Raw genomic sequence first — 17,896 nt, forward strand, 5'->3', positions numbered from 1 at the left:
CCTGTCCCCTGTCCTCTTCCCCGCATCTAGGGATGAGTCTTGCCTGTGGTCTTGGTATCTGAGCAACATCTTAGAGGCCAGCCTGATTTTTACCCCTTGGAAGTGATTTTTCCTCTTCTGACTAAAGTTTACTTATTTGTTTGTCTTGTGGTGCTGGGTATTGAATTCAGGGGTGCTCAACCATGGAGCCACATCCCCAGTCCTTTTAAAAATATTTTATTTAGAGACAGGGTCTTGCTGGGTTGCTTAGGGCCTTGCTAAGTTTCTGAGGCTGGCTTTGAACTCACAATCCTCCTGCCTCAGCCTCCCAAGCTGCTGGGATTCCAGGCATGCACCACATACAGCTTGAAAATGTTTTTAAATTCTTGAACTTTAATAATGTAACTTCAATATGTCACAGAAGATTAGACATCCTGCATCTAATTTTCCTGGAGCAATGTATACTTTTGAGTTGCAGGTTTCATCTTCCTGGAGATTTTTTTTTTTCATATTTTGTCTTTAACTATATCCTCAGTCTCATTTTTTGGATTCTTTCCTTCAGAAATGTCAGTTACTCTGATTGACTCCCTTTGCATCACATTGATCAGTTACTGTTTTATCTCAAGCTTTCTCTCTGACACTAAATTTATTTCAGCAGTGATGCTGCTGCTCCTTCTTTCAAATTTATTGACTAATTTTTCTTTTAATAATGATTTGAGGTCCTCAGGGTTTTGTTTTTTTTTAATCTAGGATGGTCATTTTCTTTTCATTAAAAATTCTGTCTTTGAAATGCTGTTTGGGTTGTTTTGTCGCAACAGGCACATGTAATCTATTGCCTCCTGTTCCTCATTCATTAGTGATATTTTCCTTTTTCTGACTGTGTGTGGGGAGCTGTTCAGCTGTTCTGGCAGCATCGTCTTTGGGCTCCGTTGGTTCTCCCCTCCAAGCTTCACTGTGTGCACTGAGTACCAAGGATGAATTAGGTTCTGTCCCCTATTTTGGTGGGATGGTGAAGGGTGGGGATATATTTTGAGGCAGCGTCCAATCTTTGTTAAATTCCTTGGACTCTGCTTTCTCTGCCCGGGTTGTGGGCAGAGTTCATTCCCTCTGCTCAAAAATACCTTGAGGCTGGGCGGGGTGGTTCATGCCTGTAATTCCAGCTACTCAGGAGGCTGAGGCAGGAGGATCTCAAGTTCAAAGCCAGCCTCAGCAACTTAGTGAGACCCTGTTTCAAAATAAAAAATAAGAAGTACCAAGGATGTAGCTCAGTGGTAGAGCACCCCTGGGTTCAGTCCTTAGTGCTGGGGAAATCCCCCCAAAAAACAGAAACCTCAAAGCCCCTTTGGCTTTAAGCTATTTTCTGCATTCTGTAAGTAGTCTGAAGCCTTTCTTTTCCTTTCCCTTGTTCCTTTTGGAAGCCAAAGGTAGAGAGGAAAAACAAGGACACTCATATAGGCAATTCTCTTGGGCGTGGGTTTTAGGGAGAGTTCTTAGATTTGGCTTCTGGTAAAAGGAGCTGATCCGCTATAGACTGTTCTTTGGTCATCAGTTTTTGCAGGGTCCTTACAGTAGGCTACCTGTCTTTCCTGGCTTTGTTGCTACTGTTAATATTTGGAAAGTGGGGTAGGGTCTGGCTTTTGCTATTTTTTTTCCCATTAGGAGTTGGGAGAAGAAAATTCGGTCACTTATTTTCAGTTAGCTATTTATCTTGGAAATCTCCCCTGAAATGCTCTCCTTCCTCTCCTCAACCCACACCTGCTCTAGGCAAGCTCTTTACCACCCTGTGCAGAGAGACCAGGCTCATTCCCACCTGCTTGCCTCTGAGCACACCCTTACCTGTGCCTGGACCGCCCCTCCCTCGGCTCCTGGGGCTCACCTATCTTCCTGGCCTTGCTCTGGATCACCACCTCGGGAAGCCTTTCTTGGTTCCTCTGGCCTCACCCATCTCCCCGTTCTCTCAGCGTGTCCGTGGCTCCCTCCAGCTGTTACAGAAAGCTTAGCCTTTAATTATATGTTGTCTGCAGTGGTTTGCTCTTGGCTCCCCTAAGTGCGTCTGGCCACTGAGTCAAGCTGGCCAGGTCCTAGGGAGCAGGGTCATAGACGAAGCCTCAGACGTGAGCCCCTGTGACATCAGGCCTCTCCCAGTGCTTAGCAGGAGTTTGGTTTAGCCTTGGCAGGTCTAGGCCCTCCTCTCCCTTTTTACTTCAATAAGAAGTCAACAATGCAACCTGTGGCCAAAGCAGCCCTGGCAATGATGGCTTCAGAAGTCGGTCTTGCCTCCTCCATTGGTCCCTGGAGACAAAGGATTAGACCTGGGGTCTAACTGGGGTCATTCTGTCCATGCTTCTGCCTCCGCTCTGCTACGCTCACCACCGTGTGTTCTCATCCATTCTGGCCCTGGAGTGGTGGCGCTCATTCTGAGGTGTCTTTCCTCCCCGCACAGGCATCTGCACAACAACCGCATCCAGCATCTGGGGACCCACAGCTTCGAGGGGCTGCACAATCTGGAGACACTGTGAGTGGGGGAGTCCTGCTCAAGCCCTGTCCTGCCTGGCGATGAGAACCGCATTCCTGGAGTGGGGGTGGTGGGCACCGGGCAGGGCCAGTAGGTCTGGGATGCTGGGCTGTGGCCCCAGGCTTGCTCGCCCACGTGGCCTTCCCTGGCCTTTTCTCTGGGATGGCACTCAGAATGAATTCCTCCCTCCCTCAGGTGGGTGGGAGGTGCCCTGGGGGAGTTCAGAGTGGCCCTGGGGAGTGGGAATCTAGGGTCCTGCCAGCAGAGACCACCAAAAAACCGCTCGGTTTAGACAGAAACAAGGCTGCAGGGAGTATGAGGATATTAAGCCTGGGGACTAGACGGTTTGGGAGTAATGCCGGGACTGTTTGCCAACTGATCTAACTAGCTAAATGATTAATGGGGGGATGGCCCGTTCAGCACTCCAGTCTGACTATAAAAAGCACCCGAGCTGTTGACTCTTAAAAAGCCATATTATTCACACATCATCATCCTGGAATTCAGTTAAGGTCAAAATGCACCCAAAGCCTCCCATCACTTCCTCTGGAGTGCGGCCAGCCCCCGCAGAGCGGGCTGAGTGGGCCCCAATTGAGCAAACAATTGGCTGGCCTCTGTAAGTGTGGCTGCCCATGTCAGCTGGGTTCCTCAGGTCCCAGGAGAGAGCCGGCTACCACTGCCACCTGGTGCAGGCTTGGGAGAGGGGCGCTGGGGAGAGAAGGATCCCCAGGTCACCAAGTGAGCCATTGAGGGTGGGAAGGGCTCACAGCACCAGTAGGATAGTCACAGTTCCTGCCCCCCCCACTATGTCCCCTTCCCCATAATCAATTCCCCATTTTGCATACACTCCCCACTCCCAAACACACGCCCCAGAGCATCACTCCTGAGGTGAGGGATTTTCAAGAATCCAAAGCAGTGGAAGAGAAAATGCTGGAAGACGGTCGGTGGCTGGGAAGCAACGTGTTGTGGAAAACCATTTGGCAAAGTCTATCCCGAGAGGCCTGGGCACGTGTGTTTGTGCAGGGAGGGGAGTGGAGGCCGGGAGCGAAGTTCCACTCCTCTTTCCTGTGGTGGGGCTCCCAGGAGCGTGGCTGCTCTCTTGGGCTCAGCCTGCAGCAGGACGAATGGCAGAGCGGGGCCCAGCTCCCCGTAGCCTCACTCTTCAGCCAACTCGCTGCAGAGGAGTGGGGTGTGGGGCGACATGCCCTAGCCTGGAGTCAAGAACATCAGAACCTCCTCCCCTGCCACTATGCGTGACTGGGGCTGTGTGCTCCCCCGGCCCCTACTGGCTGCCACAGACAGCTGGACAGTTCAAGCTGAACAGCCTAGCCCACTCCACCACCTTGGGAGAAAACCGATGCCCAGAGAGCTGGCATGACTTGCCCAGAGTAACTCCCCAACTTATGGACAGAGAAAATCTTGGGTGCAATAATGAGAAAACACAGGAAAGTCCCTAGGATAGTGCCCTGACCGCCATCCTCGACCACCTGGTCAAATGGGAACTGTGTGAGCCTACTGTGTTCTAGGTTTGAGAGGCTCCTAAATGTGGGAGATGGCCACTTTCTTGGGGTAGCCCTGACCTCCATTAACCAGACTCCTCCAGGAGACACAAGAGTGCTCGGGCCGTTCTTGGAGTTGCCGTTCATCTGTAGGGCAGGAAGGAATCCAATGCCATTGGCCTTGGGATGGGGCAGGGGATGTTCAGTCTGCTGGGAAGTCAGGTGAGGAGGGGGCACCTACACTGGGTGTGGGTTGGCATCTCTAAAAAGCCAGTGAGCAGCTGCTTCTTTCCTTCTGGGGCACACTGCCTAATTCTTTCTCAATTAGCCACTGGATTGCCGCACAAGGCACTTGGCTCAGCTGGTGCTGGCTGAGTCACAGAGCAATCCTGCCGCTAAGCACCCACGGGACCTTTCATCTATCTACAGGAGTGTTTGGCCCCAACACACAAAGCCCACGGCTGTGCCCACTTTACAGATGGGAACGCCAAGACCCAGAGATGAGGAAAGTTCTCCCACTTCACAGTGTGGAGGCTGAATTGCCAAGTGGCAAAGCCATTGGCAACAGATGACCCGGGGCGCAATGCCATTCTACCAGCTACATGACCTTACTGAAGTCATTGCCTTCTGAGTCTTAGTTTCCTGACCTACAACACGATGTCATCAGTAACACCCACTTTACAGGGCTGACATGTGCATTCAATGAGATGATGCGTGTAAAGTGGTTACAGAGTCCGGCAGCTGTATCAGAACCTGCCCTGTGTTCCCCGCTCCTTCCCCATCCCCTCTTCCGAGGGCCTCTGTCTCAGCAACACCCCTCTCTTCCCCACCCATGAGGGGTAAACCCTTCTTCCAACTTTTGATCTCCAATTAAAAAGGGGGAAAGTGTGTTCTTTATCCTCTGTTCCCCAGAGCATTTTCTGGGGAGCCAGATGTGGAGGGGGAGGAGTGGCTGGGAGAATGAAAGGAGAAAGAAATGATAGTCAAACCTTTTAATTGTTGCATAATTGGCACGCTCGGCAGCCTCGGCTATTACTCGGGAGCTTTCATGTGAGCTTCTCACTGGAAGGGTATTTCTCCCTCAGGCCTCGTAAATCTCTGCCACTTAGACCTCTCTCATCTCTGGCAGCAGAGGGAAGATCAAACCCCCACGGCCCAAGCTGTGGTTTGGCTCTAGCTGTGGTTTGGCTCATCTGCAGACTCCTCTTTGGAGGGAGAGGTCCCCCAAGTCTTACCACCTGGGAAGGAGGGGCCAGGTGCGGGCATGCACACTCATGGCCACACAGGCACCCTGAGCAATGCACACGGGTGCACACGCCACATGGCTCCCACCCTTTACAATCCTCTCTCCACATCAACGCCCCCACCCCATGCTCAGCACAGCACAGAGATACCCATAGCAAACGCACCTGCGGAAACACAGCCCCTCTATGCCCCCGGCTCTGCGGGCCAGGCTGCCTGGGTTCCAGCCCTGACTCTGCCTCTGCAAGCTGGGTCAGCCAGAATATATGGCCTCGCCTCTGAAAGTCTCACTTTTTTCACCTGCACAATTAGCTCCCACAAAAGTAAGGGGGAGGGGCTTGGATGTGGCTCAGGAGTAGAGTGTTAGCTTAGCATGCACGAGGCCCTGGGTTCAATCCCCAGAACCACAAAAAGAAAGAAAATCAAGAGGGAAACAGCATCCTACACCAGGGTCTCTCTACCTTCAAAGGAGCCAGGCAAATCTAAGCAAATCCAAGTACTTTGGGCAGGGCGACAGGGCTACTGATGGACAGCATAAATCCCACAAATGCTACATGAGGCCCTGGAGGACAAACCTTGCTACTGTCTGAAGAAGTCTAGCCTCATGGGAAGAGGCTCTGGGGATGTTTCTCCCAGTGTAGTTGTCACCATTCCAGACTGTGCCAAAAAACCTCAGCCAGAGGCAGACAGGGGGGTGCTCTGTCCTGCACCCATGACTTCTTTCAGATCCCACAGTGAAGACAACCCACCACCTGTTGGGAAACTCAGAATCAGAGATGGTCTAGCCCTCAGCCTATGAAATAGCAATTTCTCCACTTTCTAGACCAGACCAAATATACAGACTTGGGGCCAGGTACTCAAGTTTCTATAGTTTTTATGTGATAGAAACCACTAGAACACCTACCTCAGCCTCACAGTACTTTGCTCTATTTGGCACTCATTACCTCAAGCCCAGAGCAGTTAGAGGACTTCCCAGGTATTTAGGTTGAGAGGAGGAATCATGATGTAGAACCACCGTGGAGGTTTCTTCTACTGGGAAGTTTCAGGGACCAGAAATCAGGTGTCAGGACCTCTAGGTCAATGCTTGGAATTGCAGCCTTGGAGACCCCATGCAGCTACCCTAGCCTGACAGCTAAGGAGGCTCAGATTCCCTGTTATACTTAATAAAAATTTCAGTGGAGGAAGTAGAGACATGGCAGTGTAGCTCCAAAGTAAAGTACTCACTTAGCATGCGGGAGGCCCTGGGTTAGATCTGCAGCACCACGAAATCAAAGCGCCCAGCAATCCCAGTTGTATTCTGAGGGGCCTCTATATCTGGAAACTTGAAGTCTGCATCCAATCTGGAATCCAGAGGGGGCAGGTCCCAGCATGCATGTGGGGACAACCGTGCCTCCATTCCTTCAGCCTGGGCAATGATCTCTGGGCCTTGTTATAGCCTTGTTAAACAAATCAGGCCCTACTGGAGCCTGGGCGGGCTGGACATTTTCCCTTGGAGAAGAGCCTGGGTCTTAGTGAGAACAGAAACCTCCTGGCTACAGCGCCTTCTCTAAATCAGGACCAGGATTAAAACAGGGGTCCAGGAGGGGAGGAGAGCAAGGCAGGAATTTATAGAATTCCTCATTCTAACACAAAATTGTATGTTCCCTGTCAGACCTCTACTAGTGACAGATGTCCCAGTGATCTGTTTCTGTGGAACATGGAACATTTTTATTTCAACAGCCATTGTGGCTGGAAAATATTCCCCTGTATCTTTGTCGTTGAAACCACAAATACCAACAGGTTTTACTCTCAACTGGCTCAGACTGGGCCCTGAAAGTATCTGGTACCTCTGTTCTGGGCCTGATGGTAAACCTTTGGCCTGGCAGATTGCTACCAAGGTTCTTCTAGGGCTCAGGGCTTCCAGGGGAAGATAAAGGATTAGATTTGATTTGGTAGATCTGGATTCAAATCCTGATCCTGCCACCAATATATGACCTGTGCAAATCACCTGACCTATCAAGAGTCTCTGTTTCCACAAATAGAAAATAAGGATGGTATTTAACAATTCAAAAGTCTGTTGCCAGGATCAAATTAGATGAGATAATCCAGAGGTGCTTCCTCTATGTTGCCTTTCTCTTTCCTGCCCTCTCATTTAATGTTGCATGGGATGTGTCTGAAGGTGGCAGGGAGGTTTTTACCCAGAGGTGACTCATTTCCTCTATAGGATGAATAGGAAGGAATTCCCAGGCAGTCAAGATGTGACTGCTGTATTAGTTTCCTGTGGCTTCCATAACAAACAACCACAAACTTAGTGGCGTAAGAAAACAGCAATTTATTCCCCCACAGTTCTAGAGGTCAGAAGGCCAAAATCAAGGTGTTGGCAGAGCTGGTTCCTTCTGCAGGGTTTGAGGCAGAATCTGTTCCATGCCTTTCTCCTGGCTTCTAGTTGCTGATGGCAGTCCTGGGTTTAGAGACTCATTCCTCCATGCTGGGTGTGGTGGCGTATGCCTGCAATCCCAGCTACTTGGAAGGCTGAGGCAGGAGGATTGAAGGTTTAAGGCCAGGCTGGACAACTTAGTGCGACCTTGTCTCAAAATAAATGAAAAGAGCTGGGAATGTAGCTCAGTGGTAGAGCAGCTGGGCTCATTCCCCAGTACCACATGCATACATGTGTATATGAGACCCATCCCTCCAGTCTCTGCCTCCGTGTTCTCAATGCCATTCTGTCTGTGTCTCCTCTTCTTTTAAGAGTACTTATCAATGGATTTAGGAGCCGCCCTGTTGATCCATGTGGACCTCATCTTGAGATCCTTCACTGAATTCCTTCTACAAAGATTCTCTCTCCAAGGAAGGTCACATTCACAGGGGTTAGCGCTTGGGCTTATCTTTTCGGGGGGCTACAGGTCAACTCCATACAGCTACCCACTGGCAGGCTCCCCAGCAGAACCCTCTGGGAACAGGCTAAAGGGTAGACAGAACCAGGTGAATCTTGCCAGTTTGCTTTCTGATCTCAAGGCAAGTGCAGATCATCCTGAACTAAAAACAGTTCCCTTCCATTAGGAGAATTTGAAATTTTTGTACTCAAAGATTGTCTCCTCTCATTTCCACCCCACACCCAACCATTTTTTTTTTAATTTTCTTGTTTTATTTAGAGGCAAGGTCTCATCGAGATGCTTAGGGCCTCTCTCAGTTGCTGAGGCTGACTTTGAACTCACGATCTTCCTGCCTCAGCCTCCCAAGCTACTGGGATTACAGGCATGCACCTGGCCCCCAACCAACCACTCATTGAGGAAGACAAAGCAGGAATTTTGCTTCCTCCTGTTACCGATGGGGGAGCTCAGGTAGAGAGTGGATGACTTTTCCATGGCCACTCAACTGATTAAGAGGCAGGACTGGAACTCAGATTTCTCTGCCCTTGGCCCAGTGAACCTCTCGGACCACACCGCCTCTTGAGGCTGAGAAGCCAGGAACTCTTTCCTCTCCAGTTCTTAATCATCTTACTTCTGTGGGTTTATTAGTTGCAAATTTGTGGGCTTTTGTGGCTTATAGAGGAATTTATTGTTCCATATAAAACCTTTTTTCTTCTGGCTTCCCCACAGAACCACTAATGACTTTTAACAGGCAGAAAATTGAGCTGCCCAATGAGTTTGTCTTGTGTTCTGTGACCGTGATGAGTTATTAATAGTTCTTCCCAGTGCAACATTCCCTTTCCCATCGCCCTAGCGTTGGGGGGAGCCAAGGTCGCTGCTCCTGTCAGGGCTGCCCCTTCCTCCCCTGCTAGAAATGGGGCCAAAACTTGCATTCTGAACTCCACCCCACCCTCGCTCCCACAGGCACCCCAGCCAGCTGGTCTGGAATGGAGAGGGAAGGGAGGGTAAGGGGAGGGACGCTGGGCCATGGGATCCTTAGCGGATGCCATGGGAGATCAGGTCTGGCCCTTGCATGTCTGTAGGATGGAACTGGTAAGAATCAGTTATTGCCACTCTTTCTGCTGCCTCTTTAGATTCATTCATTCCATGTTTATTGGGCTCCTAGTATGGGCCATACCACTACTATAGGTACTGGGTAAACATTTACAAACAAAAATGTAGCCCCTGCTATCACCAAGACCACAGGGTTCTAGAACAGAAATGTTGAGGTCCTTAAAACTTATCATGAATGTACCTTTCCCAGCACTCCTGACCTCATCACTCCAACCCCTTAACCTCGGCATGCCCCTGGGCTCACTTGCTATTTACACTCCTTCCCTTTGGGTTTTCATCTGGTCTGTTGCAGAAAGCTGGGTCCTTGTCCCTAATGCCAATCCAATAATGAGGAACTATTTTGAGAAAAGGGAAAAAGAAAGTTTATTACTTTTCTAGCAAAGGAAAAATTCAGGAGACTCCTGTCCCAAAGGAGGTGATTCTGCCCATCAGCAGGAATGAGGGCTTTTTAGAGGAGATTCAGAGAAAATGAAATTAGGGAGGAGAGATCAGGAAGGAGAAGATCAGCGAGGAGAAAGTTAGGGAAAAGAAGATCAGGGGGGAGAAGATCAGGGAGAAGAAGGTTTAGGAAAAAAAAAAAAAGAAAACATGTAAGTTTCAAAGCTACAGGGATACAGCCAAAGTATCCAGTGAGCCCTGTTACAGTCTCAAGGTTTCCAATACAGTCTATTTCTTGATGGCTCCAGACCTCTCTCCAAACTCCAGACTTAAGTGCCCTTAAGCAGTCTCCTCACAGCCCAGGAGCTGGTACAGATACCTCAAGCTTTAATCTAGAAAATGCCCTGACATGGACAGAACCCACAGCAATAATAACTCAGCCTTGCCTTGGGGCAGGGTCACTTTCATATAAGCCAGTCACTCAGAACCTTGGGGCAAAAGTAGAACAGAGAATTAAAGCCAGGCATGGTCATGCACTTTTATAACCCCAGTGACTCCAGAGGCTGAAGCAGGAGGATCTCAAGTTCATGGCCAGCCTGGATAATTTAGGGACACCATGTCTCAAAAAAAAAGTGCTGGGGATGTGGCTTAGGGGTTAAGTGCCCCTGGGTTCAATCCCCATTACCAAAAGAAAAAAAGAAAGAATTGGGCGAAGTCTTGGGTGGCATGTCATGCTCCTCTTTGGAAGACAGATGCATGTCTTATGGAGGTCCTACCGACAGGACAAGGCCATGGGAGGCAATGACGGTGGTGCTTCAGCTCAGGGTGGGAAGTATTTGTCAATAGAGTAATTTGGCAGTGGGCGCTAGGCAGACAGCATAGGCAGCAAGTGCTCCACCATCTCAAAAATTCAAGCAGAAAGGAGACCCCCATCCAACCGGAATCTCAGAGTCAATTCTTGCCATGGGGGCCGGTTGGACTGTTACCCTTTATCTCTCTTCCAATTCCAGGTTTCTGCAATCCAGGTGCTTCATTAGGGCAGGGCAACCCATAATCTCCATATCAGAGATGGGCACTTTCATGAAGATCAGCACGCTATTGCTTTGGGTATATTCTGAATGTTCTCTCTGGCAAGGAAGAGAGTGTAGGTGGAGGAAGGAAGGGTGTGTCTGTGCCTCTCAATAGAAACTGATGACAATTTTACTAATTGCTGCATTTATTAATGGGTGGCCTTTTATGTAGGTTGTTTAGAAGGTAAAACAATGCGATTAGTCATAAGGGTTTGCTGCTTCCTGGCTCTCCAAGTCAACGGCCCCAAGCACAGGGCTCCGTCTGCAGCAGGGGAAGAGCAATTAAGAAACCTGTTCATTGTGCTCATTTGCCTTTGTTCCAGGCCTTTGGGAGATAAAAGTGGTTCTGAGTTTACCATCTATCAGAAATTTCTGTGTTTTGTTTTTCATGCTACGTGGTTATACTCACTTACATTCCCCTCCTCACCCTCCCCACCCTGCGCCCTTATCTATGATCTGGTAATAAACACAAATATTAGCTTTGAGAATAAAAATGTAAGTGGAAACCCAATTAATGATATTCATCCTTCTTAATTGCTGCAAAAAGTAGATAGACCAACTTGTGTGCCTCCTGTTGTCTAATGAATGAGGCAACTGTTCTCGTATGTAATGTCTAGTGAAAGGAAGAGGTAAAAGGGATTGGCATTATTTGGACAGCTATTCTGTGCCAATCTCTGGGCCAGGTGAACAGAGCAGCATTCTGCAGTGAGTATCCATCTGCAGGCGAAGAAACAAGTGACTTTTTCAAGGTAACATTTGGTCAGGGAGATTACTGGGGATGGAACCTAGGGGGCAGTTTATTTTTTTTTTTAAGACAAGTTCTCACTAAGTTGCTTAGGGTCTCACTAAATTGCTGAGGCTGGCCTCAAACTTGAGATCCTCTGCCTCAGCTTCCTGAGCCATTGGGATTACAGGCATTGGTCATGGTGCCTAGCAAGGCAATCTTATATACAGAAGACTAATAACTTTAACACAGATAGTAAATAAAGCCAGTAACTGTGATACGCCTGTAATTCCAGCTATTCCAGAGGCTGAGGCAGGAGGATCACATGTTTGAGGATGAACTAGGGAAATCACAAAGATGAAATCTCAAAAATGAAGGGAATATCTCAGTGGTAGAGGGTCCCAGGGTTTAATTCTCATATTGAACAAATGAATCAATAACATGGATAACATATCAAAAGATGTTTAGCTTCTAAGTCATAAGTATTTGGTTTTGACATGCTTATAAACACTTAAAAAACTCCTACAGAAACCTCCTCCACTTATCCTCTTTCCCATTCTCCCTAAAATTTCTTCTTAGCCCTTCTTTTTGGAGCCCAGCTAGGATCCAACTCTGGGTAGTATAGAAAATGATTTAAGCCAGGACCCAACAGGTTTGAGTTTGAGTTCCAACTCGAGGACTTTCAGCAATTCACCTCTTTTCTCCAAGCCTTATTTTCTTTATCAAGAAAAAGAAGGGGCTGGACACGATGCCTGTAAAATCCTGCCATCTCTGCCTGCTGATCCATAGTGAGGCTCCAGAGAAAGATGAGGAGCTGGCCATTCCTGCCCAGGATTATGGCCATTGAGCAATGTAGAGCTTGGGTTACCTTTTCAGCTACTTTGACCAATTTCAAGGGTTTTGATTGGATTTGGCTGGAAACAGCTAAGCAGATGAAGGGGAGGCTCAGCCATGGACAGCTGCAGCTTCCGGGCTGATGCTGGCTGGAGTTCGGAAGGGTTTCTCTTTCGCCTCAGCCCCTCCCCATCTTCTTCTAGCTCCCAGGAGCAGCAGTGAGAACAATGAACTGTCCCCGAGCTTCTGGCTGATTCTGGGGGCTATTAAAGATAATGGATGGATGAGTTTTCCAGCTGAAGTTTAGGGCATCCTGTCACAGAAGAATAAGCCCAAGCCTGTGGCAGGGGAGGTCTTCCCTGCAGTCACCAAGAGGTTGCATGTTAGAGTCAAATGCCAAAGGGCCAAGACACTGCCCCAAAGCCACCAGCCACAAAGGCTTGAGGAGCCCATTTTGAAACCTTGCCCAATGGGCTCAAATGATCATCTTCAACAGCGAACATTCAAATATGTGGCCTTGGGCCTGGGCTGCAGGAGATCCAAAAGTGAACCCATATGCTTCCTGACCACAGCAAGCTGCCTGCCTCATGGGGAGTGACCGTGTGCACGTGGATAACGCCACTCTGGACTTGAACTGCCTGGGCTTTGATCCCAGCTCTTCCATGAGGAGCTGTGGGACTGTGGCCAAGGGATGACCTCTCTTTGTGCCTCAGTTTCTATCAAAATGGAAGTACTAATGGCACCTACCTCAGAGGTATTAAACGGACTAATACATGTAAATCACCTAGAACCATGACAGTTACGTAGTAATTACTGTTATTACTGCCACCGTCGTCATTACCAGTGTAAGGCTGGTGCATGCTGAGGACAAAAAAACACCAGAAAAAATGCTGAGAGAGGAGTGAGTAATTCGTCCTAACTGCAGGGATGAGGTTGGACTCGTGGGGAAAGGTATATTTGAGCCCAACTTCAAAAGATGACTAGGGTTTCAACAGCTGAGGATGTGGGGAGAGGGCATTCCAGGCTGAGGCAGGAGCCGTCCAAGTAAATACACTAGGGTGTGAAGATACAAGGAGGGCTGAAATCCAGATGGAGCTGAAAGATTGGTGAAGGGCATCCGAGCCCGTTAAGGAATTTGAACTTTGTTAAGTCTTTATTCTGGAAGCCTTTTCAGATTTTCAGTGGAGGAGAGTGACAGAGTCAGCTTTGCCTTTTAAAGAATTTTTTTTTTTTTTTTTTTTTTTTTTTTTTGCAAATGCATCGTAGCAAAGAGTGTGGGCTCCAGACACCCAACTGACAGGGTTCAAATCCTGGCTGTGACACTGACTTAGTTGAGTTGGCCTAAATTGCTAAGAAATAGACCCAAACATGCATAATGGCTGAAACACAATAGAAGGTTATTTCTGGATCATTTAACAGTCCAACGGGGGAGTTTCTTCTTGGCGGGTGGCCCTCCTCCACAGGGTGACTTGGGAACCTGGCTTCTTGGGTTCTTGCCATCCCCAGGCCTCATTGTTCTTGGCATCTAGTTGGTGAAGAGTAGAGAGACCATGGAGGAGAAACGCTGGCTATTTTATAAACCCTAGACTAGAGGTGGCACGCACCATTTCAGACCACACTCTTGGTGTGAATCTAGTCACATGGCCCCACCTCCTGCAAGGAAGCCTGAGAAATAGGTTCGAGCTACATTCCTGGCTATTCCTCCTGGTATGACAGGATAATGCTAGTAAGAACTTTCTTCGATGGTGGGAATGTTCTAGATCTGTTAATATGATAGAAGCTGCTAATATGATAGAAGCACAGAGAGCCACATACTGCTATTGAACTATTTGGCTAGTAAAACTGAAAACTGGATTTTAAAATTTTATTTACTTGTAATTAACTTAAATAGGTACCTATGGCTTGTGAGTATGATATTGGACAGTGCAGTTATAGAGGAGACAGAGGAAGACCAGGGATGGTGGTACACACACACAATCCCAGTGAGTCTGGAGGCTGAGGCAGGAGGATCACAAGTTTGAGACCAGCCTCAGCAACTTAGTGAGATTCTGTCTCAAAATAAAAAAAAATAAAATAAAAAGGGCTGGGGACATAGCTCAATGGTAGAGTGTCCCTGGATTCAATGCCCAGTCCAGTATGGGTTAAAAAAAGAAAAAGGGAAAAAAGGAGACAGGGGAAGGATTTTGGCAGACAGCCATTATTAGTTGTCTGTGAGTGAGTGACTGGTTTACTATGTCTCACTTTCCTCAACTGTAAATGAGTATAATGGAGTATCTCCCTCTACAGCAGTTGTGAGGATTGAGAGGGATCATCTAGCCACAGTACTTAGCAGTCAGCACATAGTCAATGATCAACCAATGTTATTCCAGGGATGGCCTGAAAGCAGAGGCACTTGATAGGAGTGCATATAGCAGTCCAGGAGAGAGAGCCCGCCTGCTTGACCCAACCCTTCCTGAAATCCAGCCCTGCCACCAAGACCTGATTCAATTGTAACATCTCCCTGAAGCCCTCCTGGTCTTCCCAGGTGTGTGTGATTGCCACAGTCTCTGGAGGTCCTGAGGCTTTGTATTTCCTCCCGGACCCACCACATCCTACCAAGAGAGCTCACCTCATCATCTTCTGCATTTGTCTAGATAGGAGTCATTTTTAACACATATCTCTACCTTCCACTTTACCCAGTGGAACTCATTGTGTATTTTGGGACATTTGGCAACAAGTGTAATGAGTTGAACTCATCAGGGGCAGGGAGAGTTGCAAAGACATGTTCCCTGGACAATCAGCAAATGAAGCAGGGTTTTGGCAATTCCCCAGGTCACTGGAGCTATGTAGACATCCCCATGAGAAACTTCAGGCCACCTCACTGCTGTAGTTTGTACCAATGTCCCTTTGACATTGGTACAATTTTTCTTCTCCCACATTTCTCTACAAAAATAGCCTTCTAGTTCACAAGCCTTAGTCTACTCCTGGCAAAATTCCTGACCAGAAACTGCCAAGGAGGGCTGGAACCACTCAATTTGGCTGCCTGGACATGGGTCCAGTGAACTGTAGAAGGACTCAATGATAGCAAAGTCACATGGAACCCATACGATCGTCTCTGTGGCTCTGGGAAAGCCTGCCAGTGTCACTCAGGACTATCTGGTGCTATTTTGACAGTAGCAAGGATGTATCCTCATGTACCCTTGAGGATGTACCTTCTTTTTAGAGTTCACCAGTGTTCTTTACAAATCTATTTATTTAGAGCTTTTCAATTAGTGACTCAACATATATTTGTTGAGTTCCTGCTCCGTGCCTGGTATTATTCTGGTGATTAGAATATGAAACACACAAAGTTCATGTGTTCAAGGTGCTTTCATTCTGATGGAGTGGGAAGAAAGTAAATGTCAGGTGGCCATAGGCTTTATGAAGGCAAAGAAAACAGGCTGTCTTCTTATCTATTGATATATAACAAATCACTGCAAATCCTAGTGGCTTAAAACAACACCTTATTATTTCTCTTGAATCGGTGGCTTAGCAGGGCTCCACCAGGTGGTTCTTCTGCTGGAAACTCCCACTCTCTGGGCTCACGCAGAAGGCTGTGTCCTTTGGAGGTTCACAGAGGGCTAGGGGGATCCAAGACAGTGTTATGAAGTGCCCCCCAAAAGCTCCTGTGTTGATTCAGGAATGTTCAGAGGTAAACGATGACATCAGGAGAGCTGTAACCTCATCAGTTCATTCCTAGTTTGAAGGGACTAACTGGGTGGCAATTGTAGGCACGTGGGGCATGGCTGGAGGAAATGGGTTCACGGGGGCTGGCCTTGAAAGGGTTCATCTTCCCCATGGCCCCTTCCTCTTTCACTCTCTCTGCTTCTTGGATGCCAAGAATGGAGACCATATTCTTCCATCACACCCTGCCACCATGATGTTCTGCCTCATCTTGGGTCCAGAGAAATGGACTCAGCAGACTGTAGAACTAACTCTCTGAAACTGTGAGCTCAAAGTAAACTTTTCCTCCTCTAAGTTGTTCTTCTCAGATATTTTGGCCACAGTGACAAAAAGCTGAAAACAGAGACAAGCTCACTCACATGTCTGGGGCCTGGCTGCTGGCTGGGGCCTGGTCCTCTCTCTCCGCATGGCTCTCACCATGCAAGAATCCAACCTGGATTTCACTGTGTGGTAGTGGGAGCATTTCCAGATTGAGGCTCTTGTGACTTAGGACCAGGTCACACCGTGTCAATTCCACCTCACTCTTTCAGTGAATGCCATTCACAAGACCAGTCCAGTCTTCAGGTAGATGCCACCTTTTGATAGAAATAGGCATAAAGAAAAGGAATAGCAAGTAACAGATGTGTTATTTGAAATAAAATGATCAAAGAAGGCCTCTCTGATGAAGCAGAATTTCAACATAGACCTGAGTGAAGTGAGGAATAAATCATACAAATATCTAGATGGAAAGCATTCTAGGCAGATGGAAAAACTAGCCAAGGCTCTGGGGCAGAATAATGTAATTCTTTTTTCAGTCAGGGGGTAGTACTGAGGATTGAACCCAGGAACACTTTACCACTAAGCTACATCCCCAGACCTTTTAATTTTTTATTTTGAGACAGGGTCTTGCTATGTTGCTAAATTGCTAAGGCTGGCCTTGAATTTGTGATTCTCCTGCCTCAGCCTCCTGAGTCACTGGGAATAAAAGCATATACCACCAAACCCAGTCAGAATAATATAATTCTTTGCAATTGAGAAAACAATTCAATAGCAAGGCTTTTTGTGTGTGTGCACATGTATGGTGGTGGGGGTTAAACACAGGACCTCATGCATGCTAGGCAAACATTGTACCATCAAGCCATATCTCCAGCTCTATATTAAGGCTCTTAAATGGAGATATGTCCATGTTACTTATGGAAAATACAGTTCTCATGTGACTGGAAAATTCCTAATGCAGCTGAGCCAAGATAAAAGAAAACACTTTATTTTAATTTATTTTATTTTTGGTACCAGGGATTGAACTCAGGGCACTTAACCACTGAGCCACATCCCCAGCCCTTTTTATTTTTTATTTTGAGACAGGGTCTCACTAAGTTGCTTAGGGCCTCACTAAATTGCTGAGGCTGGCTTTAAACTCATGATCCTCCTGCCTCAGTCTCCCAAGCTGCTGGGATTACAGGTACCACTATGCCCGGCACAGGACACCTGATTTTAAAACACTGAGATGTGAAAATGAATCATTTATGTAATTTAAGAGTAAAAAGTGCCCATCTCCTTCATCTTTGCTACCTCCATCCTCAGTTCTCCTGATGTGATGGACCAGGCATCCTTTGCAGCCCCTGGTAGAACTCCAGGAACCCCAGAGTTTGAATAGTACGCCCTGCTTCCAACCCCAGTACCTCCAGTTTCAGTCTAAGTGCTTTGCACATGCCCTGACCTCAGCTGGACCCCAGTCTTGCCTTTGCACAGCCTGTGGGAGCGTCTCTGGAAGCTAATCTACATTTGACACATGGGAGGCAAGGGTGTCTGGTTTGCTAAAGGAGGGAGCAGAGCAGAGTAGAAGGGGTTTTATGCTATAATTACCCAGGATCACCAGGGCAGTCTGAGGGTAATCGGGTAATTAGTGTGTGTATGGAGGGGGACAATTATCTAGCTCTCTGGCTGCTAGATGCTTGTCACTGCTCCTCTGGCCCTTGGGCTGGGTTCCTGGCTCTACCTGTGGACTATTTAGTGTA

The 17,896-nt window shown here is 47.8% G+C and overlaps 1 protein-coding gene across 5 annotated transcripts in view; it reads left to right on the forward strand.

The window, feature by feature from the left end:
- Positions 1-17,896, forward strand: part of Lgr6 (leucine rich repeat containing G protein-coupled receptor 6) — a 121,783-nt gene that overhangs the window by 78,932 nt on the left and 24,955 nt on the right. For all 5 annotated transcript variants that reach the window (XM_078022591.1, XM_040277176.2, XM_078022590.1 and 2 more), the window contains one exon: positions 2,423-2,494. In XM_078022591.1, the coding sequence (XP_077878717.1) occupies positions 2,423-2,494 (72 nt within the window). The remainder of the gene's footprint in view (positions 1-2,422; positions 2,495-17,896) is intronic.

The sequence above is a fragment of the Ictidomys tridecemlineatus genome, chromosome 10 (assembly GCF_052094955.1).
Source record: "Ictidomys tridecemlineatus isolate mIctTri1 chromosome 10, mIctTri1.hap1, whole genome shotgun sequence".
NCBI lineage: Eukaryota > Metazoa > Chordata > Mammalia > Rodentia > Sciuridae > Ictidomys > Ictidomys tridecemlineatus.